The sequence below is a fragment of the Rhyacophila brunnea genome, unplaced genomic scaffold (assembly GCF_057557595.1).
Source record: "Rhyacophila brunnea isolate RB1 unplaced genomic scaffold, BYU_Rbru_1.0 scaffold_17, whole genome shotgun sequence".
Taxonomy (NCBI): domain Eukaryota; kingdom Metazoa; phylum Arthropoda; class Insecta; order Trichoptera; family Rhyacophilidae; genus Rhyacophila; species Rhyacophila brunnea.
Genome location: NW_028232827.1, coordinates 38,197,518 through 38,225,431, shown reverse-complemented (window position 1 = coordinate 38,225,431; position 27,914 = coordinate 38,197,518). Strand labels below are relative to the sequence as shown.

The 27,914-nt window shown below is 36.0% G+C and overlaps 2 protein-coding genes across 5 annotated transcripts in view; one reads left to right on the top strand and one right to left on the bottom strand.

Moving 5' to 3' along the window:
* Nucleotides 1–190: 190 nt before the first annotated feature.
* On the bottom strand, nucleotides 191–18,681 carry Slmap (Sarcolemma associated protein). 4 transcript variants are annotated; one of them, XM_085944134.1, is made up of 13 exons: nucleotides 18,512–18,681; nucleotides 18,112–18,303; nucleotides 8,475–8,591; nucleotides 7,879–7,998; nucleotides 7,583–7,717; nucleotides 7,174–7,395; nucleotides 6,768–6,917; nucleotides 6,260–6,406; nucleotides 5,883–6,056; nucleotides 5,151–5,250; nucleotides 4,598–4,749; nucleotides 3,122–3,298; nucleotides 191–2,133 (listed from the first exon to the last, which is right to left on the bottom strand). In XM_085944134.1, exons 1-13 carry the CDS (start codon nucleotides 18,533–18,535, stop codon nucleotides 1,150–1,152), a joined length of 2,694 nt encoding a protein of 897 aa, XP_085800260.1. In that variant the 5' UTR covers nucleotides 18,536–18,681; the 3' UTR covers nucleotides 191–1,149. The 4 variants fall into 4 exon arrangements, with proteins under 4 accessions (XP_085800260.1, XP_085800261.1, XP_085800262.1 ...); XM_085944135.1 differs by having other exon boundaries at nucleotides 191–2,130; XM_085944136.1 differs by having other exon boundaries at nucleotides 3,122–3,253.
* Nucleotides 18,682–19,610: 929 nt separating this feature from the next.
* The window catches only part of Lis-1 (LisH and WD40 domain-containing Lis-1), a 100,996-nt gene continuing 92,692 nt past the window's right edge, over nucleotides 19,611–27,914 (top strand). Inside the window, exon 1 of the mRNA XM_085944213.1 lies at nucleotides 19,611–19,744. The gene's annotated coding sequence lies outside the window, so the exon portion shown is untranslated. The remainder of the gene's footprint in view (nucleotides 19,745–27,914) is intronic.

The window sequence follows — 27,914 nt, the reverse complement described above, 5'->3', positions numbered from 1 at the left end:
GTATGGCACAAATGCACAAATGCTCATCTCTCTATAAACCTTTTTGACAGAACGTGTTCAACCGACTCACGGTCCACTTTCTCATTCAATAAATTAGAATTAAAGTCTGATCATCTCATTCGCTACGGGGTTCTTTTTATTTACACCTTAGGAAAAAATATATTATGAAACATTTCTTTTTCTTTTCTTTCAGAAACTGCAAGGTTCCGTCCGATAGGTATATTTACAATTGTATTTTCATCATCTTCAAAAATAATAACAAGAAAGATTTTCAAAAAACACAAAAGACTAATAGGTAATAAATAATATATAAACATATTTTCATAACATACATTTACAAAATACAAAATACACAAAACGAAAACGGCACCGAACGATAATAATTTTTTTGTTGTAAATTTTATTAAAAAATTTAAAAAGGCTGTGAAGAATAAATATACCAAATAAACATGATCGTTTGATGGCTTCCTTTTAAAAAAAAAAAAACAATTTGCACTATAGCTTTTTAAAAATTTCGCATAGCACGGGGAGAACGACGCTGCGGTCTCCGCCCTTCGAAGACGAGGTTTCCGGCGGCGGGAGAGCGTGATATATTACATATACAAGGGATTAAAATAATCTAAGGACTATACAAAGTAATAAAGCTAACACAATCGGACGACTGGCGCGAGTACGACGCTACCGTGCGAGTTAAAGTAGGATATAAAAAAATATAACCAATCCGAATCGCCGAAGAAGCTCAGCGATTGTCTGGAGACTCGCGCTTTTCACGCCGGCTAGGGCTTCATGCATGCGGCCGACGCCGCACATATTATATTATATTTACTCGTATTTACAACAGCGCACGTCTCTGCGCAACAATTCACTAGGGATAATATTATAAAATCGTCGAGAGAATTTTCAATACGACCGAAGACTACGGGAGACTCGATAGAATTCAATGAAAAGGTTATCGCGTAACATGTCAGTAATTAAATTCGCTGAAATGTTTCACCGAAATCAACAAAACACTTTTAAAATTGAATACAAAAAAGACTGAGGGGAGTTTTTTTTGTGGCACTCCTCGTTCACTATTTACACACTTTCGAAGCGGCCCCCGTTGCACCGAGACTACGGACGAAACGAGGGGGGATCCCAGGTGGCCGTCAATCAAGAAACGTAGTGGTACATTAGCACATAGAAGAGCACGGCAGTCAGCGGCACGATATAGATCAGCGCGTCCAGATAAGAGCGTTTCGCCAGCCGGTCGCACTTCTCCGTCATGGTTCTCAATTCGGAGGCGAGGTGCGACCTGTCCAGGTTGACGTGCGCCCACTTCTCTTTGGTGGCGATGAGCTCCTCCTCGAGCTGCGACATCTTCTGTAGATCGACGGAGACAGAGCCGAAGGAGGAATCGGCCGCGGGGGACTTCCCCCGCTCGCCGTTCCACATGAGGTCGGCGGCGGCCATACTGGAGGAGATCAGGATGTGGCCGTCGACCGGGCGGGGCGGCGACTCGCAAATGTCTTCCGAGGACACGGACGCTTCCGATGGACTTTCGTCATCGGATGGTTTCAACTGTTTGTGCTCATCATCACCAGAGCTGCGATTCGCTTGACTGATTTTCTCTTCCAGGATCGACTGAATATCGGTCAGGGCCTCGACCTGTCTTATCAACTCTGCGGCTCGTCGCTCTCTCTCGGCCAGCTGCTCTTCCAAACTCTCGACTTGCGCTAGTAGTTTTACAATCTGATCGGCGGACGGGCCCTCATCGATCTGCTTCTGTAGGCCTTCGGCGAGCGCAGTAAGCCTCTCTGTCTCCCTGATACTGTCAGCTTCGGACTGAACCGCCCTCTCGAGGCGACTCTGCAGTAGGTCTCCCTCCTCTTTGTACTTGCGGTCGGACTCGTCATCGGACTTCTCACTCCCCTCCCCGGAGACCCTGGCTTCGAGCGCCTTGCACTCTTCTTCCCTGGCGGTGAGCTGGTTCTCGAGCGAGAGGATGTCGTAGGAGAGACGCTCTTTGGCCAGGGTGAGCTGGCAGATGTCGAAGGTGGAGTTGGCCTGGCCGGCCTTGGCCGCCTCCAGCTCCTTGGACAGATCAGCTATCTTATCGAATGCCTCCGCCAACTCATCGTGGAGATACAGCACCTGCTGGAACAATCCCATAAGCATTAGATATCATTCATATTTCAGAGCGGGAAAAGACAACCACAAATGATGCCCATTCTTCCTAGATAGATTTTCATGAATAAGTATGTACATGAAAAACCTAACCCTACAACGACTGTAGAGACAATGTAGACTTGATAGAAACCCAAAACCGTCCAGATCTAAAATGTAGTTATATTTTGTGAAACTAAATGCAACAAATATTGGTAATACCAACCACACGACGCAGGTAAAAGCTATAAATAGAGCAATAACTAAATAAATTGCGAGACAGTTACCGTTTATCACCATGTTCGATCCTAAGAAAATCATATTATAGGCCTCTACAGAAAGGATCAGATTTGATAAATGGATATTTGCCACTTGATAAATCTAATTAGGTCCATGCACAAATTGAAAAATGACACGTGAATTTTTCAGACCCGGGATTTGGATTAGGGAAGCTGACATGTTATCATTCGAGCATCATGCGCTGTTTACCATATACAATTGGTAATTTCTAGAATTTTTCATTTCAAATCGAGGAATAATTTACTTTCTGACTTCTACCATATTGCAAAAAACATTAATCTTAACATTCTTAACAATTATCAATTATTTTTTACAATTATCAAATTATTTTTTACAATAATTGTAAGTTTATCTTTGACTTAAAATAAAAAATATTTTTCTTTTTCATGTTTTCAGACACATATTTATTAATTAATACAGTTTAAATTGTAAATTATCAAAAAAATGTCTCAGATTGCAAGCCGCTTATAGAAAGGCTCAGTATAGGCTTCATATTAACCCAGTGCTCGTTGAAACATAAATCCAGCCCTGCTAATGCGTAACAAAAATATTACGATTTGAAAAATAGCGAAAACAATATTTCAATATCTTACTTAAGAATGGAAACATATTATTATTATCATTTCACAGTATCCAAACAAACCGCGGTCTACCTCCATAAAATATTGATTGCGCTTACCGTTTGACCATTGTCGATGGCCTGAGTGGTCTTGATGTCATCGGAGATTTTCTTGATCTGAGCTTTCAGAATTTGTTTCTTGACATCGTCCTCGGACACAACATTCTCTGGGATCAGACTATCGCTGAAGTCCTGCAACGCGACATCACTATTAGCGACACCCAAAGAGCAGTTTGACTATAACAAGAGGAGCCTTATGAAATTTTAGAATTAAAACACATTAAGTGAATTCGCATAGTAGAACTCCATTATAATGGTTTAAAAACAAAGTTTTTTTGTTAATTACAGTAAAACCTCGTTAGTAAGAACACTGATAATTCGAAATTCGCCGTAATTCGAAATTTTCCCGAAAAAAAAGTCCCTTGAACATTATTTTCATATAAAACCATACCTTTAATTCGAAATGATTTCAGAGTATCTGGCATACAAAAATATTCAATTTTCTTAAAAAATCAAAAATTACTTATTTTAAGGTAATAAAAATAATCCTGACATTTTATGACCCAATTCGGTAGGCACATCTATGATCGGAAACAAAATTAATAAAAAACAATTTTTTTTTTTTTCAAAATTTAAATATTTTTCTCCCATACATTTCATAATTCGTAATTCGATTTTTTTTTCGAATTTCGGTCCCATGGAATTTGTATTAACGAGGTTTTACTGTATTGGATAAAACTAAAAGCATGTATATGGATCCCAAGACACAATAGAAAGAGAGCATACATTATGTCCTTACTCTTTCGTTTACCAGTGGCGTACATAGTAGCATTTACTTAAGTATTTATTTATTTTTACATAATAAAAAGATCCAAACCTAATTAATGTATGTAGATGTGAACCTATATTATTTTAATTGTTCTCTCAACTATTTTAACACACAAAGACATTTTAAGTCCATAGAACTAAATCTTTTTGGTAAAGGCTCGATGACATTGAGCTACTTTACAAGCTGCTTGCTGGTGAATTTACAATCTGCTTGTAAACTCGCCCAGTGTCATCATCGAACAAGCTAACAAGCAGATTGTAAACAATCTACCGAGAAAGGTTGAAAGCCGGGCTACTTTATACGCTACTTGCTGGTGTGTGAGCCGGTCTGCGTCTGCGCAGTAGAGCGATAGTGGCAACCTCCCGGTAAAAAAACCAACTACGTCCTGTCAAAATAGTCGCTAGCTTGTAGCTTCTGAGCGAGTGGAATGTTTTGTGTGTCATCATCACAATCGCACTAGCTGACTCGCCCGCTTTTAAATTCGCCAACAAGCAGCTTGTAAAGTAGCTCAATGTGATCGAGGCTTAAACTAATGATATTAATCTGGGAATACTTCATACACTTCTCAAATGAGGACTCTGCATACAAAAATGGCACTTACTAAAACTTGTTTCAGTGATTTTTATAGGGAAACCGCAGAAGTCTACATCTGGAAGAAAATTCTACATCTTTGGATAAGACACATAATTTAAAGAATTATTACTAACCGCGTTATTTTGATTAGCAGGCTCTTCTTCTTCGAGTGTTCTGTCGAGCTGGTTACATTCTTCATCCACTTGAGTCCTGACATCGCCTGCTTCCAGATTCTCCTTGTTGCTATAGTACGTATCGCTTTCCTCTTTGTTCGTTTCCTCAGATTCTAGAATTATTTAACAAGGTTAAAATTTTCTGGTACCTTATAACATTTCAATGATTATCACTTTAGCACGTTTCCGTTATTATCATTGGTCAAAATCAGCACGTTAGGTATTCTTCACACTAAACATGATTAAACGGTTAGCGGCGGCTATCTTTAATTCTTGGTAGACATGTCGGTCAAATTCGGATATGTTCGTGCGATAAGAGTGCCAAGCGGATAAAACCGAACCAACAGAGGCGCAGTTAAAAGATATCACCTTTTGACAGTTCAGACGGTTAACTTTTTTACATAATTAACTACCAGAATACGTAAAGTGATATATTTATCACAATTAGCTCTTTTTCGATGTTAAGTGATACATTAGAATAAGCCTGCAGATATATGTATGATATAATTCTCACCGGAACTGGTTTTCTCAAGGACGAAGAGTTGCTTTTGTAAATCTTTCATTTTCTTTCTTTGATCTTTAATGCTATCCCAAGTTTTGCTTCTGCACCCCGCCTGTAAAAGTTTCAACCGATTAAAAAAATTAAAAACAGTACGCCCATGTAATACTTTCTTAGCTAATATTTAATATTAACTACAATTTTTAAATAAGTTTTGGATGTAAAGTGAAATAAAACATATTATGCTATTATTATGGGCAGTGTGTGTGGTGCAAAGGGCTGACGACAAATACCGATGAGGTGGAGTGACCGAGTGAAGGGATTTACTGGAAAACCGATAGCACCGATGATAACAGTTGCAGTGGATAGGAAGAATTGGAGAAGGCTAATCCAGAGATCTAATGTACCCTCCGCGAGTAGAATGTATCGCATTGTGATTCGCATGTCACTCAATGCAACTCGACTTTATCAACGGTAATCGATCATGAGAAAATCCAACGATCACACAACAGTAATTGGATGTACAACTTGTCTTGCACATGCGCACGAATATGAAATATCATTAGTAATGCTGAGTGAGTAATCGCAGAATCGCAAAAATGTATCAAACTATTTGGTTCAAATTATAAAATGAAAAAAGTCCGATTTCATTTTGTTACTGAAAATATTGAATTTTTATATGCCACGCTTTGCCTTTCGGGTCCGGATATTAGATTTGCATCTTGTACGATTTCAAAGAATACTCACAATCTTAAGCATTTCTTCAGGCAAGAGGGCTTGAACGTATCCGGGCAAATTCTGAATGGCATAGACCAGAGCCAATTTTTCTCGGTCGGCCAATTTCCTTTCGTTTGTGATCCAGTCACTTCTATCATTGTCCAACGGCTCCTCCTTGAAGCCGTTCTCACTGTTTTCGGCTGCCTGCAATGCACAAAGATAACCTCAAATTAGAAAGCATAATAAAATTAACTTGCCAGCCAGCGGCGGCTGCTCAAACACTCAAACATGAGTGCGCAGAACTTGTTGCAATTTTATAAAAGAAAACTTCACTAAGTGCATCTCGGAAGGGAAAACAGTTGAAATAGAACTAATTGAAAGAGCAAAGAGTAATGTAAAATAGGGACCTTGTGTCTGGGCAGGCGGTTATCAGGCTGCTGCGTGAGATCGGCCACTTTCTGCTTCTCCTGTTCCAGCTGGTGATGGGTGGCGGCCAGTTCTTCTATGCTTTCCTTCAGCCTCTGCTCCAGAAGCTCATTCCTTCCTCCGAGAACCTACAATCAAACATTTTCACTTGTCAATAATTTTTTTGTGAAAAATATGTAATGATCTCGAAATTTTAAAATAGTAACTGCATGTAACCAATACTGCCACATAAGGATTCGAAAATAATATGGCAACACTCACTCAAACTCACTCTAGTGCTTGTAAAAATTGTATATTTATTCATTCAAGTATCCTATTAACAATAGTGAACGTATTATCAATATTCAACCCCTCTGACATGTTTAACATATTATATATTATCTACAATTTGATTTTTTCAATTTTTAGACATTTATAGAGCTATTGTGCTTTATGCAGTTTATCCGAAACATCATAATAGGACCATGATAATTGGAAAGAACAGATCACCTGGACATCTTGATGTGTCCGTTCGGCGTAGGTTCTGAGGAAATTGCACTCGTCCTGGGCGGAGCACGCGGTGAGCTGCAGCGCCCCCAGCTGACTGGACAGCTTCAGCCGCTCCTCGTGTACAGCTCGCAGCGTCTCTGTCGACTTCACCTGCATAACCAAAACCACTAATATAGATCCATGTACCTTTATGCTACGTTCAGACAACATAGGTATCTATCAAATAGACTATTTAATTGAATTGAGTCCACTTTACATGTGCTCGCACAATTCAAACATTTTTTCGTAGACGCATGAAAAGAAAAAAATAAATATACATAATATATAAAATAGTTACTAGCGGATGGAAACTTTTGATATTTCAGATATTGTTTTATTAAGTATCACTATTAATAGAGGGACTGACCTCATAAGCGTGCTTGTCCTGAAGTACGTGCTGCAGTTGGGTGGGAGGGGCGTTGGCGGTGGCAGCGGCCAACTGCGTCTCGAGATACTGCACCCGGCTGAGCAGGTGCTCCTCGCACACTAGCGCCTTCCACGAGGAGGCCACCGCCCTGCGACAGTTCTCCACCACCTGCTGCAGAGAGTTCAGCTTCGCCTCTAGCATCTGCTCGCGCTGGACGGCATCCTAAATAAAACAATTATTTTACCTCCATTTTGAACAATCACGGTTATAAAACAAGAAACACAGGCAGCTACCTGAAATGCTGAATATTTGGTTATTCTCATATGAGAATTATTAAGGCATAATTAAAATACATACCAAATTTCAAATTGACTACCTAAACATACCGATATGAAAAATGAAGCAATACCTGTAGATAGCTATTGAGAACGCTGAGCTCGTCAATGTAGGAGCGGGACTTTAGCTCACAGCTGGATGACGCCTTGGCTTCTCTCCCGTCCGGCAAGAATAACCTCAGCATCGCCATTATGCAACCGTGAGTCACCTGCCCCAGCAAAATAACAACACTTGTATTTGACTACTTTGAGAACATACTTCATTTGGAATAAGTTCGGAAACATAGCTATAATTTTTCTTTAACCGAATGGGACTTACACCCAATCTAAAGATGCTCTAAATTAAAAAGTACATTGTGACCAAACTCACCCGACATGAATTTTCGATGACGTCGACACCGAATTGTACAATATCGCCGGAGCACACTTCTTTGCTGTTGTCAAATATCCGCTGGTTGTTGACAAAGGTTCCATTGCTACTTTTCGTATCCTGAAAACAAACAAACAAATAAACGCGTAAAACTAAACATATCTAATTCGGAGACCGACAAAATCAATTAAAGAGAAACAATGAGGGGATTTTTAAGAAACATAAAAACTATGGACACCAGAGGCGAATCCAAATGGTAAGGGCTATCGGTGACGTGGCAACTCCTCATATGTGTTAATATCATTGATAAGAGCTTATTGTTTGTATAAATATATTTTACATGTCTATAAATGATAATATGTATCTCCACCATTTCCAGATACTACAAAGCAATATAAAAAGTGACCACGGCTGCCGAGATAGTCAACTCTTGGAATGCATCATGGCATTTTATCACCATTTTTATTGACTTTGGGGTTAAGTGTTATATTAAAATAAACCTGATGTTAAAACATGTGATTTACAATCAAAAAAATAAACTAAAAATCAATATACCTACATGTTTATATAAAAAATATACATAATAGAATACTAACCATAAGGTAGAATCGGCCATTTTCAAACCATAAAGTAGCATGAAACCTCGACAAAACTTTACAGTCGAATATAGCATTATCCGGCATTGCCTTAAACTTCGCAACTGACCTCCCAATCTGAAAAGAAATAGTAGATTACAAAAGAATCATTTGATTAATCAGGCATTACACATTACAAATTGCCACGGTTGCCAGTACTTTCAAATATCCATCCACCAAATTCAGGCGGGACACAGCTACTCTTAAGACAGTTTAAAAAGTTGTGCGTGTAGATCACGCACAGTGCAAATCCGATCATTGTTTTAATTCGTTATGTACTCAGGCATTGGTAACTCACTTGTTGATGGTTTATCTCGAAAATCACCTGTTAAATGTACTGAGACTTGTCGATGGTATGACAAATTTAAATGGGAGAATGTAACATTCGTGTTGTGGTTAACATACTAACAGTGGCGAAGGCTCCATACTGAGCGATTATTTAAATCCTACCTTCTAAGAAAACTATATCTTCAAGTATTTATTTCAAATATACATAAATAAAAATATGGAATATTTTAAAATATTAAGAGTCATCTATGGTGTGAATTTGAATGTAGATTGGCCCGACTGTTTAAATTAGTCAAGTTTAGAATCAAACAAAAAATTACAAGCGAGTAGCGACATTTGTTTTTGTTCTTTGAATGACGATTATTGAGAGCATAATCGAAAATTGTTTTCTATACTTATGATGACTCATCTCTTCAAGCAAGTCTACAAATTTTGTCGCGTTTGGAAGCGCTCGAGAGACCCGCTTCCAACTCTTTTTGCAAAGTTTATTGTCTATGCCTGCCGCTTTAAGCAAATAATAAATAAATAAGATGATTTAAAAAAATAATGTCTATTGGGTTCAATCAGATATAATTATTAATTGTTTTTAAAAATAACAAATAATTGTATCTCGTGATAATTATTTAGATTAGTTCAGTCATAGACAAACACAATTTATATCGTTTTAATCAGATTGTTGTTCAAAACATGGTGGTATAGTTTTATTTTGTGAGACAATTCAGTGATTTATTGTGTTCTGAATGTGGATAGATTATCTTCTTTTGTACCCTAAGTCATTCGTCAGTGCTTTAAATACAAATTATTTGTAAAAATGTCTAGTTTTCCAATTGAAATTGGTCATTGTTGTAGTACGGATCAAATTTTAAAAATATCGTTTTCGAGTTTGACGTTTATGTGTAGATTATCTTATCGATTTCTTATTCGAATCTTTCAATTATAGCTATTGGAAAGAATTATTAATTAAATTAAAACGTGGGCAAACATTTTATGTTTTAAAAAAAATTCTGCAGAAAAACAGACGAATTGACTTAGAGTACAAATAATGATCATATTATAGTAAGCCTTTATATTAATTACCTACTGAAATATCTTGAAGTGTTTTGAATGGCAAAATGACAACAACGGCTTTTTTAAAAGCCACCAATGATGTATTTTTGGGCGTATGTTACGTGTATGAACGTTTATGAAAATACATAATTTAAACTCATCGCTCAATTTTATACCGTCGGTGAGGTATTGAAATTTCAATGATTCAGTGTGTCGTTGTCATTAGTGTGTACATATTATTATTCATCAGTACTAATATCGTAAGTATTATCTTCTTATTTCCTGTAAGTGTACCTTACAAGTGTGCTATTTTTCTCTGATCTCTACAGCCTACCTCTTCCCAAAAGTCACCCTTCGCCACTGACTAATACATAATGTCAGAGTATAATTAAAAAATTAATTCTATTAGGAAGTACTATCTAAGTATCCATCCAACATAATGATAATTTAAAAAAGAAATTATCGGTTTATGAAAACTAAAATATAACACGTAAGAAAAACATTTGGAAATCTTAAAAGTTTTCAGTTAAAAGTGCATTTTATTTTATTGAAAAGCGCTTTTCACAAATCATCACTTGGTAAGAGTTCAACTATTTCCATCTCCAATAATTATTGTCTCACATAACATATATTTACGGCACAATATTTTTTCATCGTATATCGAAAAAAAAGGGACCGTAAATAGAAATTGTGCCATAGTTAAAAAAGACTTTATAGTGAAATATAAGTGTACCTACTGTTTTTGTTAATATATTCTAGAGCAGGCTTGGCGAACGAACCTTTTAACGTATGCGTGCCAAAATTTCCCAAATATTATTTTTCAACTGTCTGACGTGCCGAGCAGTTATGGGAATAAATAGTTTTTAAAAATTCTATTAAAAAATGATGATATGATGCTAGATACCACTGACAGAATATAGCACACATACAACTTTATCACTTTTTTTCAATTACGCGATACATTTCGGTCCACCAATTTTGAAACTGTCTGCCAGAATTACTACTACTAGCTTCATCATGTTTTTGTTTCTTATTTGGTGCAGCCATTTTCTGTGGGTAGAAATTAAATTGTTGTGAAATGTATTAAGTAGTTTGGTTATTTATGTGGGCATTTTCGCCAAAGTTTGTACATGTTTGAAATTTGGGTAATATTATTTTTTCACTCAAATTAACCATTTTTATATAGCTAGCAGATTCCTTGTTCTATTGCTGAATTGGTGATAGCAATTTTTCAGCAAAATATTGATTAATACAATATTTATATCATTTTTATTATGAAATTGGGCATAATAAGTTTCCGTTCCGTGACTACGAAACTTAGCTTTTAAAACATGAATGAAACACTTTTTATCACTTAAAAGAGCTCTATTAGATTAAAAAAACCATACACTTCAAAATAAAACTACAAATAGTCAAAAAATATTATTGAATTTTAATTCTTGGGCACATTTCGTTCCCCTCCGTTACCCTATGTCTATAATGGCAGAGCATTTTTCCTTTAGTATTTGAAAAAACCAATCAATGTTCGTTCTGCTATTTTTTTAAAGACAATAATCACTTTTACTAAATTTTATTGGAAAAATAAATAAGTTTCGTTATTTAATAATCAAATGAAAAATAGTTAACGTTCAACTTTTTTGGGGACATTTTCGGAATGGAACGAAATGGTAACGGAGTGTAATTTGTAAAGCTTAAGTTACATGTTACCATAAAAACAAATTTTTGTTTTATGAAATTTATTTGAATTTTTTGATAGACAGATAAATATTCAACGTGCGTCAAAATAACAAAACAAATCAAACTTAATCACTAAAATAGACATATTTTATAATAAATTTCACAATACTTGTAAAATAAGGTAGGTAATAATTTTGACACACTATACATTACCATAACTTTATTTGGCATTTATATTATTTGTAACTCAGATAAAAAATATTTTTAAGCAAATTAACAATATATGAAAAAAAAAATCAGCAAGGGATTCAGACGCGAGTTCCTAGCGCGGCACGGAGTATATAACTTTTACGAAAATAATTATAGTCAAACTCGGTTATTACGATCTCTGACATAGCGAGATCTCGGATGTAATAACGAAACATTTGTTGACAATTGGTTTATGATTTTCGCCATACATTTAATTCTTTCACTGTTATAACGAGCAACTTATCGGATATACCGAGCTAAAATACTGTTAATGTGTCGACCGTTTTAAAACATTTCGACCCTAAGCAATAAAATCCGATTGGACAGGATGCCGCCGGGGTCGGATTACGTTTATGACACTAGTAAAGTGTCTAAGTACCTACCTTATTGGTGTTTCACCGACAATAATAAAAAAGTATCCACGCATATGGTTGAAAAATCCAAGGTTTGTGAAGTCCGTAGGTACCTACCAGCGTTAATTACAATAAACAACTTCTTTTGTAGTTTATGAATGCCATGCTCGTTTCGGGGATTTTTACGATGGTTTCCAAATTTTTTATTTTCGGCTTTTTGTGTAATGTGACATGCTCATTTAAAAATACCTATTCTCTGATATAACGAGTAACGCTTATAACAAGCAAATTCAGTCGGTCCCATCTTCCTCGTAATAACCAAGTTCGACTTTATGTTGTCTTGAAATTTAATTGTATTCATCAACATAAAATGTAGCTATACAGGTTGATTGTAATCAAGACGTACTTTTCTGACATTTCGTGAATACCTACAGTTCTAGGTATTAAATCTAATCGAGTACACATTTCTGTTAAACGTGACAAAAAAATACTTTTTCATACATTTTTATAAATTTCTATGCCTAAAATGTATGGAGAAGTTTTAAAATTTTGGTGGCGTATAACAGAAAGAGTATGACAGAGCCAGTGCCTGTCTCGCAATTATTTCAGTCTGGTGTTTTTTCTTTTCCTTCTGTTGTTTTTTTTTATCTCCATACTTTTATGTGCGCTATTTTTGCGTATTCAGACATATCACATACTTTTTTAATCTTTATTATATTATTATATTATAGTCAGGTTATTTTTTATATTTTTTAATGAAAATATTTTTGTTTTTCATACGAACAGACAAAATAATTTTTTTTATAATCTATGAAGAACTAAACACACACTGTAAACCCAACTTTATGCATGCCATTTCGTTACTTTTACATTCCACATATACGTTACCACCAATATAGTTTCGGAGTGGAAGTAACGGATTCTGTTTCAGAAGTGTTTGAAGCCAAAATTTAGCTTAGTTTTATTGTTAAACCTGCGATATGTTTTATTATATCTGTAGTATGAAAGATAAGCTCCATATGTGTAGTATGTGAAATAGAAATATGTGTTTTCTTACCTTATAAATCGTGGTAACAGTAGTGGAACTTCTTAAATGACCAACCCAGAAAGCAACCTGTTCCGATAGCGATACCGACACACACCAACAATTTAAAGTGTACATGGCGATCAGTGTTATACAAAAATGTTGCTACATTAAAAAAAAACATATTTATAGTGAAAATTTTTCGCCTTCATGCTAAAATCGTGGTAACGGAATGTGGAGTTCCACTTTTTCAAATATCCTGGGACACACTTTAAATGTGATTTTTTTTCAATATTGGTACAAATTTACGAAAAAACTATATATTTTCCAAAAATATATAATGTAAGCTGTTGAAAACACTACGAATTTAATTTTACACACTCAAAATTAATGACGAAATCAGACTTTGTTTATTTGAATTTATGGGTGGGACATGGTAAAAACGCACTACCTTTCGATCTAAATAATCAATTAAAAATATATACAGGTCAGATAGTTGTATTTAACTGATTGAATAGAGTAAATTAATAAATTTGCATGTTAAAAGTACATAACTTTCCAACATTTTATAATATAATAACTATGAAAAAATCAATCAAAGTCATGGGACATGCCAAAAACGCAATGTACAAACTTTGGCGAAAATGCCCATGTACAAAGTGACACCAGAATTGCTCAGATCAGATGAGGCATTCTCTCGCTACAGTGCTTTCAAGCATTGTAAATCGATCAAAATTAGGGGCTCGCGGCGCAGCATTCCCCGCCGCCTGATGAGGTTAGTGCGATAATATTATATGTGACGCATAAAGTCTAAGGACCGAAATATGCAAATTATATATTTAAATTAAATGTAATGCTTATTCTTGAAGAATATTTGCCTGCTATTTTTATACGATGCGATCGGTCGTTCATTATTATTATAGGTTTTTTTCTCTTCGAACGTGTGCCATGCAAAATCATCTCGTGTGCCAGTGGTGGCACGAGTGCCATAGGTTCGCCACCACTGTTTTAGAGGATTTTTCTTAGGTTTCATATCTTCAATAAATAATTGTTATCTTCAAATTGTTAGTATAAGTAAATATCCGTAGGAATGTATTTTTCGTATCATTTTAGAATGCCATGTTACGACTAAAGTGCCATTTTTCAAGAGACAACATTAAACCCAATTATTCCAGTCCAAACACGGATATTATGGAGAATAAAAAAGCAGCTGGATCCATTACACACTATGAAGCAAAGAAACTGGAGTAATAAACATGCGAGGCGTGAACAAACTTATCATAAAGAAGAGAACTTCAGGCAAAAGGCAAATATCGCGAGTTGAAGAATTTGAGGAGATGGTTTCATAAGAGCAAAACCTCACTATTAGGGTCAGCGGTTTCGAAGGTGAAGATTGCAGTGATGCCAACAAGACCTGATCCATAAACGCACAATGCAATAAAACAAGATTTCAATGATAATTATTTTAATATGGACAATTATTTAGAACCCTCATCTATCCATGCGGCATCAAGTCACATTCAGTACTTTTTCTGATATTTCAGATTTCTGCGATCGTTTCAAATTATGTATGTTCAACAAAGAATAATGCAGTCTTATATCACGTGTATAAAAAAATATATCTTTATTTACTAAATATAACAGTAGAATTACAGGAAACAGCCGATCAATGCAAAAAAAGTGGGATGAATGTAGTATTTTAAAATTATTACAGAAACGGTAAAAAGTGATTCGCAGAAAACAGCTGATTTGACAGTTCATAGATAATAATGGAATCAAATGACAGCCGGTTTAATTTCCCTGATGCTAAAAAAAATAAATGATGAGACTACTTATGTTTTACTCAAATAATTGTGTTTTCCAAATTCTCTAGTGTTTATTAATGACGAACCAAACTATTACAGACACTGACGAGTGATTAAAATTGAAGCAATATAACACCATGTTGAAACATCTTCATTAGGTTTGTTTCCTAACTTTTTATTTAGTTTTTTCTTTAGATTTCTCGTACTTAATGGGCTAAATTCAAAACTTTATAAAGAACCGTAAATCTAATTTTTGGCTGTTCTAAACATAATTTGAACGGTCATGCAGCATCCTGAGAGATATCAACTTGTGCGTCTTAAAATGCAAGTCAAAATTTCCAGTCAAGTCAAGTGACGCCTTGACAGAAAAGAACATACTGGCTCAAGAACATCAGAGACTTGTTTGAACCCAGCACCCGCACGTTATAGTGGCAACAAATGTAAAAATTGGCAAAAATCATAGCCATCGTCCAATAGCAAATAATGTCACAGAAAAAAAGCAGATTTTTTAAGAACATTTTCTTTATATATATAGACTAAAAATATATTATGAAAAGAAGAGAGGGTTGCAGAGGCCATTCTCTTGAAAATTGCCTCTGTGATGAGTCCGAAAAGTGTAGGAAAGAAGGAAGAAGAACACACGGTGAAACCCCAAAAATCTATTACCTATGATAATAAACAACCGTGAAAGTCTGAAACATAATATGAAAAAGAAGCTGACACAATAGTAATAAAGGCTAATAATTAAGTCAGCTATAAGTCATTTGGCATTGCAGATTGATTTGTAGCAGATTTCTGTCAAAACTGTCAAAAACCTTATGCATAACAACAGAATCAATCTCATAAGATAACCATTAAACTTATTTTATTATTTACTACATACAATGACCATTTTGAACACGACACATGGTCCAACTTGTACCGCAACCAAATCATTCACATAATAATTTAACACAAGACCTAGCGAGACAGCTGGCTCTGCTAGATTAATAATATAATAATACTGTTGAAATTACAACTGTTTTTTGGTAGAGTAAATAGTAAATGATATATGACGAAACCATTAAATATTTTCCAAGACGAAACCTCAAAATTCCTCGGACTGACCGGGTGACTAAAATATTGATGTTAGCAATCGAATGGGAAAGGACTGAGAAGTTCTGCATTGCCCACATTATGAGAGGACAAAAGTACAGCATTCCCAACTTGCCATCTAAGGAAAAATCAATGGTAAGCATAAGAGGATGACGCCACAGTTTATGGCTTAAGAACCTCCGTGATTGGTGCGAGTGCAGCTCCACCAAACTATTCCGGGTAGCCGATGATAATGTAGAGATCGCGCTGATGATGTTCGACCTCCGTTTGGGGATGGCACAATAAGAAGAATTAAATATTTTACTATAGTATCCCATAAAGTCTCAAATTGCCACTTATTACCGTTTGGTTTAGCAATCTTGATCTTATGCAACAGTATTATTACACAACAACACACAAATCTCATTTTAATGCACATATTAAATAAGTATGTATAGTGAATGCAATAATCTCGAGTAGCATTATCAGGGCCGGATTTGAGGACTAAAGAGGTTATAACCAAGGGTTTCTAAATTGGTAGGGACCCCCGGAGCCTGAAAAATAAATTGAAATAATGCTGTTGGATGCTGTTGAATCATCCCGCAAAAACAAGGTCAAACATACACAATTTGTGGACGAATCTAATAACATAATAGGTATTTATATAGACGAATATTTTTTTTCGCCAGACCCAGGATTCGAACCTGGGACACATGACATAACAGGCTGACACGTTACCTGCCCAGCCACCGTGTCACTTTTCAATGTGTGTTAGGACTCAGAGTATGGACCTAATAGGTTGAGCAAGAGGTCATCATCCAGTTTTCATAAAAACAAAAATTCGTTAATACAACCTCCGCTCTGTGGAGGCCCATATGATCTTCTTAGGATCTGACATGTCAAAATATTTATGATGAGATTTTGTGGTACATTTCAGTTGTCCTTTTTACAACTAAAACACGGGTAATAAAAAGTAAGATTGAACAAATATATAATACAGTACACTCTCAAAAATCCACCGCTTGATTATCCGACAACTACTATAATCCGCCGTTATTTTTACTAGTTGAAAGCACAAAATCAAGCTCTATAATTCGCCGGTATTCGATTGTCAAATTCAGTAGTCCGCCACGTACAAGTATACAACGTAGATGAGACAGGTTCATTTTGTAAACTTCTCTTTCGTAAAACGTACGTTCATCCAAGGAGGAAATTGCCCAAGGACCGCGTCACAATTATGCCGTACTCCAATGCAACCAGGACACACAAACTGAAGCTTATGGGCATAGGGAAACCCAGGAATCCTAAGCCATTCAAGAATATCTGCCTCACTGAACAACTGGTTGTGTCAAGTGATTTACTGTTTAATATTTAGTTAATAAACTTAGTTTATAAATATGTATAATTTAGTAAATAATTGATTTTGATTATAAATAAAACCGTAATCTGCTAGTACAAATTTCTTTTACGTAAAAAAACCATTTTTACGAAATACCTGTTTTAATTTTTACCATACCTATTTTGTATGTATGCACTATAATCCACCACTTTCACTAATTGGACACTCGTCTGGTTTGTGGGGTGGCGGATTACCTACTGAGAGAATGCTGTAGTTGATCAAATATGCCTATAATATGAAAAAATAACATTTTTTAAATTACATTGGGTTTTTTGGGGACCCAATAAGTACCTAGTATTATTCCAGGGTACCCGTAAGTGTATAGCTAAGTACCTAAGTATTTTTGAATAATTGAAACATATTAAGTAATTAGTTATGAAGGGCAAGTCCTACACAAATTATTTAATTATAGATATGTTTCTTTATGAGTTTAGAACGATGTTCCATTGCGCCAATTGCATAGATGTTTTAAAGAAATGACAAAACTTTAAAACAAATTAAGTAGATATTATCACAATAATTTCACTTGATCTACAAATACATACAATGTCAGATTGCACAATTGAGATAGAAGGGTTTTAGTATTTTGGGATTAATTAATTGTATAGTCAAAACATTGACAGTGACAGCTAGTAAAAAACGTAAATAAGGAAAGTTGAATGGTGATAAAAACAAAACACACCTTAACAGGTTCTGCCAAAAGTAACGTCCTCTCCTCGAAGGGGTGAGAGTTTTCCCTGCAGGTGAGGACCGCCTTGGCCACGGCCAACGCGAAAGGCTCCGTTTCGGTTTGCGGGTGGGAGGACATCGTCAAATTGTTATCGCTGTCAGGGCCACCGTTCGCCCAATCCACATTTGCTACCATCTCTTTGAGCTAAAATGTCAAAATTAACACGACTCAATCGCGATACACTTTCCACTGAACACGTTCAACACGCATCACGACGATCAAATCCAATGAATTACGATGAAATATGATTCCTATCGACTGTATATGGGCAAATGTACGGGGTGAAAGAATAATATAATCGCGGAGATCGCATGAAATGTAACATCACCAATATGTTGTTTTGACGACATACCTCATTTTTTATCTTTTTTCGCATTCTTCGTTCGGTTCAATCGACATTGACTTCAACATTTATAAACATAAATGTTAAAGATGTGGGTGTGAAACGAGCCACTAGATCTGGGAGGTAGCAAAATGAGCGCACACAAATCGGACATTTGTTATGTTAAGATTTTCATTTGTATTCACTTATTGCCATGGTAGAATTTTTTTTCTTATGTTGTCATTTTTTTGTTCCTATCTTCGGTGGACTTTCACGACAACGAGTGCCTAAATATACCTATAATCTATAATATTTTCATTTGGCCACCGTATCTGAAGAAAAACAAATTAATTTGGTTCACAATTTAATAAGGTTTAATATAGGTACCTAGTCAAAACATAAATCGAATGTATTAGGTATTTAATTTAAGAAAAAAAAAATTTTGAAGTGTCCTAGTATAATAATAAAAAAATTGAACACTAATTTATTAGGTACTGGAACGTATTCATTTAATTATACTGGTGAATTATTATCAAAACTACCTTTATTTTAAGGAATAAAGTTTAATTGTTTATAGTTTTTAAAATATAATAAAATAAAGTTAGATTCCTACCTATCCAAATTAGGTCTTTTTGTACGAGTGTGGCGGAATGGCTTTGGACACTTTTTATAAATTACTAAAAAAATTATCTACATCATATACCTACCTACCTAGATAATTTCATTTTTAAAACGTTTTCCTAATATTATAATTAGGTAGGTATTTGGTACAGTGACGTCCTATGCAAAGTGCCGCCCTTAATCAGACTTAGAATGCCACCCCTTTCATTTTTAGTCACAAATTGTATACTTACCTATAGAGTTTGCTTACAAACAACAGAATTTATGTATTGAAAATCAAAACACGTAAATTTTATCAAATTAACTGCTGATGCAATTTGATCAATACGATTTTATAAGAATTTAAAATGTACTATGATAGGACTAGGTATTATCCCCCGGTTTAATTATTAAGAAAGTTGGGAATATGTTTTTTCTATCTGTTTTTCTGTTTTACCGACAGATTGTATTATGGTAGTGTCTATTTGAGACGAAGCGCGGCGCTAGGTGTCAAATTTTCAAACGTCTCATTTCTCAAAAACATTTTCTCCCTCTGTCGCCAGTTTGAATAAACGGATTTGCGAAATTGTCCAGTTGTGTAAAGTGTCGTTTGTGTTTCGGTTTTCCATTGGATTTTGGATTTATTTTAACTCTTTGATACCTGTAAGTAACCATATTATTTGTAATCTGAATTGTAGTCATATTTTAGCCTTTTTTATGAAGTCCGAGTGCCAAACTTAACGAAATTCTCACGGAACAACATCCGTCATTTTCCCAAAATGGCCGTTGTGACGAAATATTTGTGTGTTGAAGTAATTAAACTCTCAAAATCTATCCCTACGAAAGCCTTCGGTGTTGTTTATATGGATATATCCGATCGTTTGTTAATCTTTTTGACATTTCTAATTCGATTCCTGCGCCATTCCTTTCTTGCGGGCTCGCTTTGATGACACATCTTTTAATCGATCGATTTTCTGACGTCTGTTATTCTCAGTACCTAGCAGCTGTAAGAAAAATCTTCACGTATCTATTCGACTTTACTATTCTTCTGTCGCAATACTGATTTGTGCATAGCCGTTAAAGGTTTCGGAAAGAGTTTAGTTTCTTTTAAAACGAAATTGTACAGCGAGTTTGCAAACTTGACTAATCGATTTGGCGATCAATGCGCAATGTCCAAGTCCATTTATTTGGTCGTCATTTCAATATCCATTTCAACTAGCAAGGTCGATATTCGGAAATTATGTAAATAACAATTTATTCAAGATCAGAAAACACATAAGTTCGTAGTTCCCATATGAATACAAAGTCTAATATTTCTATAATGTTAAAATTGTCATCTGTTTGGATACTGTACCAAATCATGTATAAAAAGTTAGTTTTCTTTTTACAACTACTTACATACGTAACTATAATATTTTTTTCTTGTAATACTTACTAAAAAATCTTCTCCATTGCCTGGATTATGGATCACTGTATGTCATTCAATCATTGACAATAATTGTTTGTTTTTTTTTATTTTGTATTTTTTTTGTATTATGTATTCAAAAATTGTATCATAAGTTACCTAGGACAGTATTGTTTAAAAACTATTGACAATTTCGAACATGGCATTGACGAATAAATTGGTATTTATTTATGTACCTATGTACTCAAGTACCTAGTTTATTATTAATTTAAAAAAAAACACATTTATGGCAATATTTGAGATACTATTCCCTGGATGACAGCTGCTGTCAAATTTGCTTACACAGGTAGGGTAGGTTCCTTACCCATATTGTTTTTGATTGGACATCTACCCTAATTATAGAGTTTATTATAGCCATAAACGACTGGAAGGCTATCTAAATGTGGGAGAAATTACTCTTAATTTTAGTATTTCGTTTAAAACATTAAGTACCTACCTAGATTATCAAAAGAATAATGCAATGCAAAATGGTGGTTGAACTAATTTAACACAACAGATTTTACGTAATATTTCATCTTAAGACCCAAGTAATCATGGTTATGCCGCATGGCCCCCACACTCTGAAGTGGTCCCCCAGGCCAGGATCTTTGGTAGTTCCCCCCCTACCTATCACTGAGATTAAAGACAGTATGGCGCTCTACAGTAACGTTTTCCAAATGGTGTTCGAGGTGAAATTAACAGTAGTAGATATCTATTTTAGTATATTTTTAGCGATAGCATCCATTTGAATTATTGTATTGTTAAGTATCGACGCACATCAAAAATTGCATCGCATAACTACCTACATGTTTTAAAACCATAATCAACATTAACATTTGAAGTAAATTAGCGCCGCCGGCGATTTTTTTACCATTTGGGGTCAATTTCTGATGTGTGTTTATCTCACTTATCTGATTGACCTACCACGCCGGGCCCCTCCTGAGCCCGGGCCTCCAGGCTAGAGCCCTGTCAGCCCCCTTGTGGGGGACATGTTATGCCTAGACCAAAATACATTGGATTTATGATTCCCGACGCGGATTGAACATAGACAAAAATGTTTTTGGCCTAAACTTTCAATGTTTATATTTAAACACGAATGGAAGGCGGTTTTATTTAGTACGGTCCTGGAAAATATGTGCCAGAAAAGTACACCTGTAATGTGATATGAATTGCAGCTAATTTAATCATTAGTCATGGTGACCTTTTTTCAGCTTCATTTAAGTGTAATTGGATCCAAAGTGTCGCTATTTGTAATCTTCCTTCCTGACAGAAGGGTTACCAACCGATCTTCATCTTCGCAAATCGTCAGTTAATGCAATATACTTTGTTTAGAACGGATTTCCTATTTATTTATCTGTGATTACCTCAACCGTGCCTCTGTGTTGTAACAAAGGTTAGCACGTGTCCATAGCCTTGGTGAGTGTTTTGTGTATTCCCATATTATTACCTAAAAGTATGTATAACTTCAATATAGGTACCTATGTGTACATATTTGGAAGTAATCCAGATAGCTGTATCTAAACTGGAAAACCTGTACTCCGCCACTCTGAGGACAATTATTAGAGAGAAGCCACTTCAGTCAGACCGGACACTTCCACGTCCTCTTCGTCCTTTGATTTTTCTGATGACTACCAATCTCTGGATCGTTCGGGCGATATGACCCAAGAAACGTAACGTCGGGAGTCGTTTTTACCTACTTCAGAATAAAGGCGTTTGTGTGCTAAGGAGCACCTTCCTCCAGCCTTCAGTGATTTTGTTTCCACGCCGTAAAGACATCGTAAAATGAGAGGCCTAGCCATCGTACTAGACGTCATGGCTATGTTATTAATCTTCGTCTTTCAAATCCTGTTTAGTCTAGATATGGACTTTTGCAATCCCTATTCACATAGTTAGGTTCACGACTACTATAAACAGTCATGGACGATTTCCAGACATGTCAGTGTCATGTTTGTCTTTGCTGACTGACTTCGATCAATCTTTTATCATTAATTTAGTTTGGATAATGAACACATCGATGGTTCGTTTAGTGCAAAGATATCGTATGTCCAGTTTAGTATGTTTTGAGGAAATCGAAGTTTAAAATGTGACATTTATATAGAGATATATTATTGTGTATTTGAATGATACGATATCTTCTCAAATATTTTTTCGGCATAAAGATATGATGCAGACGAACATTTTGTGTATGTTAACTCAATTTTGACAAAAACTGGACATGCAATATCTTTGCACTAAAATCTAAATTTTCTGTTGTCACCGGACCAGTGGTGCAATTGGGTTTTGCCCATTGAGATCTTGAACATTGGTTATTCCAAATAAATTCAGAGATATTCAGAGGACATCTTATTTTCTATGTATATTTAAGTAGATACCTATATATTAGATATTTTATATTATGTTAATTTTATAATATGCGCCATTCGTGTCGGGCAGTTACTCGTCACTGATCTAGATGTAGGCACCCAAGTTATAATAAAAGGCGTGTTTACATTATCTTATATTCTAAAATTTAAATAGTATTTTCTTTGAAGTAGCTTGCACGTTTTTACGCAACAATACCTGCTTATTTTCACTTCATTCATTACGTTTTTGAAGTGTATGTAAATAAGTTATGTGAAGGTGAAGATTGGCCCAGTGCCATGGTAATGAATGTGACCAGCTCAAAAGTCTTCGGAATCGACGTAATAGAATGCTACACAATGAGTGATTTGACAGTTCTTCCAGCTTTCAAAAAGCTGTCACTCGGCTTACCTTAAATTATATTAATGACGTTCGTTGAATTTATGATGGTCGTATTTTAATTTGTCGTTGATTAAATTTAAATCTGATTATAAAATAATACGTCAGCTTTATTTTCGTGAAATCGAAACGAACCGGTTTTAGATAAAACATAATATCTATATTATATTTTTATATTAAGTATTATAACTTTTAATAAAGAATTAAGATTCTAAACCAGTGGTTCTCACGTGAAATGTAACTGTGGCCGCACAATTGACATTGACAGTTCTATGGAAACGTTTGGTGGCAGCACCAAATTTCACTTTTGTTATGATTGAAAAAAATAAACCTAAATTTTATTTATTCAAAAAAATATATCAATTTATTTATAGACAAGTACATTTAATATAAGACATTTAAACATTTTAGTACATAGTTATCTATTTATTTAAAAATAATGCAAATGGTAATTCCTCAATACTATTTTTTTCAATGCGAGCCGCATGGCTGCTTCTAAGTTTACATCTGTCAACTGGCTTCGATATTTGTTTTTTATGAAGTGCATTACACGGAATGATCTTTCACAGTATACAGTAGTAGGAAAAATCGACAATATTAATAAAACAATAATTGTTGCCAATTCTTTTAATTGACTTTATTCTCAGAACTAACTATTCCACACATGATCTCATCGCAAAAAATCACATTATGGATCATTTGAGCGTGGAAAGAAATTTAAGACAAGTCTGTATTCTGTGTATGTCTAATCATCTGGTGGCCGCACATGAGAATCACTGTTCTAAACTGTTTACCGTTATACTTACTTGTCTTTTAATATGTATAACTTATACTAAATTAAGTACTTATGCATTTTTTTTAACTGTTTCGGCATTTAAAACATTACCTTTCTCATCCTCTACTTCTAACAGTATAAGCCAGCGTGGATCTTAGCCTACTCCAGAAACCGCCTGTGTCTTGAACTATAATCAATTCGTGAGATTCGTCGATAAACCGATGCTAAGGCAGGTCATCTGTTACTTGGATACCACTGTCTTAATTATTCAACGGGTTATCCACTCGCCGAGCGACTTTCCAAAGCATCGCTAATTTAGCAATATATATTATTATAACGATATCTTATCAATTTTTGCAAACTCAATTACTCATTGGTTTTAGAGTTGCAGGAGTGAGCGAAAGAGATGATGTGAAGTGTTCTCTGTACACTCTCGGCCGAAACAGAGGAGTCAGGAGTTGGCGCTGGAATAATTCCAAAATGTTGCAATTCATCATTCACTTTGGCTAGGCGCGTGACGTCACTGTTCTGGCATGGCATCGCCTATGCGTACGGAAGAAAGATGCAACAGTACGCCCAGTTTTGATTTATGATTAGGTATATCCCAATCGGAACGATTTTTAATGTGCGACTGGGCTATAACTTAACCTGCAACCTGGATGGTCGTCGAAAGTGTGATTCGCCGGTAAACACTACATCTCTAAATGGGCACTAGCATGTTACAAGTTTGGCAAACATGGTTTTCTAGTGAACGCGGTGTGCCATGCAGCAGACAAATGTCTGATGGCTGCTATCTGCGACAGTTGAATATGAAGTCATCGCGACAATAAATTGTGAATAACTCGGCCGCGTCGCGAGAGCACGTTCAGCGGTTTTTGATTCACCCAAAACTGCGTATCGTAACCGCAACCGACCGGTTTCACTCTTTACTAAAATATGCTTTATCTGGTGTTTTTAATCGTTCGCGGACCTCCCGATGACCGGCGGCGAAGAAAGTAGTGTTATGCGATCGGCGCTCGGTTTTCGCGTCGCCGATTTTTTTTATTGGAGCAAAATTCGCTATTCGTTTTTAGAAATTTCGTATGTAATGTAAAGTACCTTTTTTATGTGGCAATTAAGTGCACACTGAAAAGGTTATTTTCAACATTCAAATGGACCATTCCGACATTGCATGATATTATAAGCGATATCTCATATTTGGATAGGTAGTTCTAACATCGGATACAATTATTCGATCATATTATTAGCAATGACTTTTACTTCCACTTTCTTATTGTTTAGTTAGGTTATGCGCGTTGAAAACATTTTCATCATTGAATATTATTACTATTGGCCAATCAGTTTATTACGAACATATTATTAAAACTCGTTGAAGCTATTAATTGGTCGTTGGCGATTTGATTTAATGCGGAATGAATGGGGATCCCGGTCGTCCTGGCCCCCCCATATCCTGAACCGGGCCCCCAGGCTAGGATATTTGGCGGGCCCCCCTACCTATCGCTACAGATAAAGGCAGTGTGGTGCTCTACAATAGTGTTTTCCAAATGGTGTACGCGGTAAAATTAATGTGCATATTTAGTGTTTTTTTTTGTTGTATATTTTCATACATCCATTTGAATTATGGAGTTGTCGAGTATCGGATACACAATCAAAAATTGTATCGTACAACCACATAATTTTAAATAATAACATTATTGAAGTAAATTGAAAGTTTTTTTTACTATTAAAGCAAATTTGTGATGTGTGCTTATCTCACTTATCTGGTCGACTCGCCTCGCCGGGCCTCTTCTGAGCCCGGGCCTCCAGGCTAGAGCCCTATCAGCCCCCCCCCTTCTGGGGGCCATGATCTAGATAATATAATTAGATGAGAATATAGGTTTTTAAAGAACCGGGTCCGAACGGTAAAACCGGGGTTCCAATTTCCGAAGCGATCCTTTAAAAAAAATTGGGGGTTCCAACACAATAGCTACTGGCACACTTCAGCCCAGCTGGAGGCATGTCTATCTAGGGCCCAACGGACAGCGGCTGAAGGTGAGCATGATTTCGCGGAACGAAATGATAATGAGAGATCTTATCGGCGACAAGTAATCCATGATTGCTGTCAGGATGCTAATAAAAATAGCGGACCAGCCAAACTTCTCTCATTCGGCTGTCCTATTTTGGTATACAAGTACTTGTAGGGAAACTGAGTATTTAAGTGGACAGTATTTCAACATGTAATGGAATGTTACGTACCTAGCTTAAAAAATGCTACCAAAGTTCCCGATTCGCGACATATTATTCTCGCTATAACGAGCTACATATTTCTCTAACTTTCGATTATTTTTCATATTGTGAGGTTTTTCAAGTTTATCAAACGAAACACATTAAAACAGGTTTGGGGCTCTAGGTCTAAGAAATAAATATATTTTTTGACACCTACAATGTCCCATGCATGGCCCCCACAAAGGGGGGCTGACAGGCTGCCAGCCTGGAGGCTCGAGCTTGGGGGGACCCGGCGTGGCGGGTCGACCAGTTGTGAGATAAACACACACCAGAAATTTGTTATACATATTATAATAATATAACTACATGATAATTCACGCATATAATTTTATATTATAATTATTTTTAGTGTTTCCTGAATAATAATGGTCATTTGTCCAATATCGAACGGTCGAATGCTACTTGGCTAGCGCAAGAGGGGGTCGAGACCAGTGGTTCATAATATGATACCGAGTGCCGACAACTCAATAATTCAAGGGGATTTATTTAAAAATATAGAAAATCGCTTAAATACACGGAATACCATTTGGGGAACACTGCTGTAAAACACCACACTGCCCTTAACCTTGGCGATAGGTCGGGGGGTCCGCCAAACATCCTGGCCTATGGGCCCGCTTCAGAATGTGGGGGTCATGATCTAGATACATGGTACTTCACTAAGTATATTATGGATATTTTATTTTGTTTCAAATCCTTAGCCGGCTCTCACATTGAAAGTCGTCCGTGTGCCGAACAAACCTTCCGAGAACTGTGATCCAGTGTTGTTAGTGAAGACCGCGCACATCTACCTAGCGACAGTCGCGCGTAGCATTTGAAACGTAGGTATAGTATAGATATTTGAATGCGGTGATCGGTGAGCCGGTATAGGAATGACCAATTCGTAGGTGTTTGTATGTGACTTCGACTCGGAGCCCGAGAAGGATGCAACTTGTCGATTGCAACAGCCAGATGTTTTTTTCAAACGAAACAGTCTGGGGAGCTCCATTTGGCAACGTGTGTTGAATAACGATGACGTCACATCGACGTATTCGACACGTTTTAAGGTGCACGAGTTTTGATGTGAGAGCCGGCTAAATGTTGTCATTGTCACTGTCACTGTCAATTCTTGGTGGAAAGTATTTGTTATCAAAATAAAATACAGTAGGTATGTAGTACTTATACCAAATTGTTTGGTAATAACCAGGACCGGTTTCATTCGGTTCAATGGGGGGGGGGGGCACCGTCAACTGATGATATACAATATTACTAATGCAAGTTATCACGAATTTAATCAAGCTCACGAATTAGAAGGCAATTGAACATCATTTCGATGAATCCCACTATCTAACCGTATCTAGAGTGTCGTAGTTGAAATGAAGAGCCAGGGTCGAATTATGCGACTTTTTTCGTCGATTTTTTAAATAAAATTTTCAAGGAGGGCGCTCCAAGCGGAGGTGTGAGCGGTGCGAAACACCCGAGGTGCACGATTCAGGGCAGCAAAAGTCCGAAAGAAACACTTTTAATAATGTTATTAAATATACGTCATATGTTATTAAATAATTACATAAAATGAACTTTATGATGAAAAAAAATCACCTACGGTGCAATTTCCTTCCACGTAATTTTTCCTC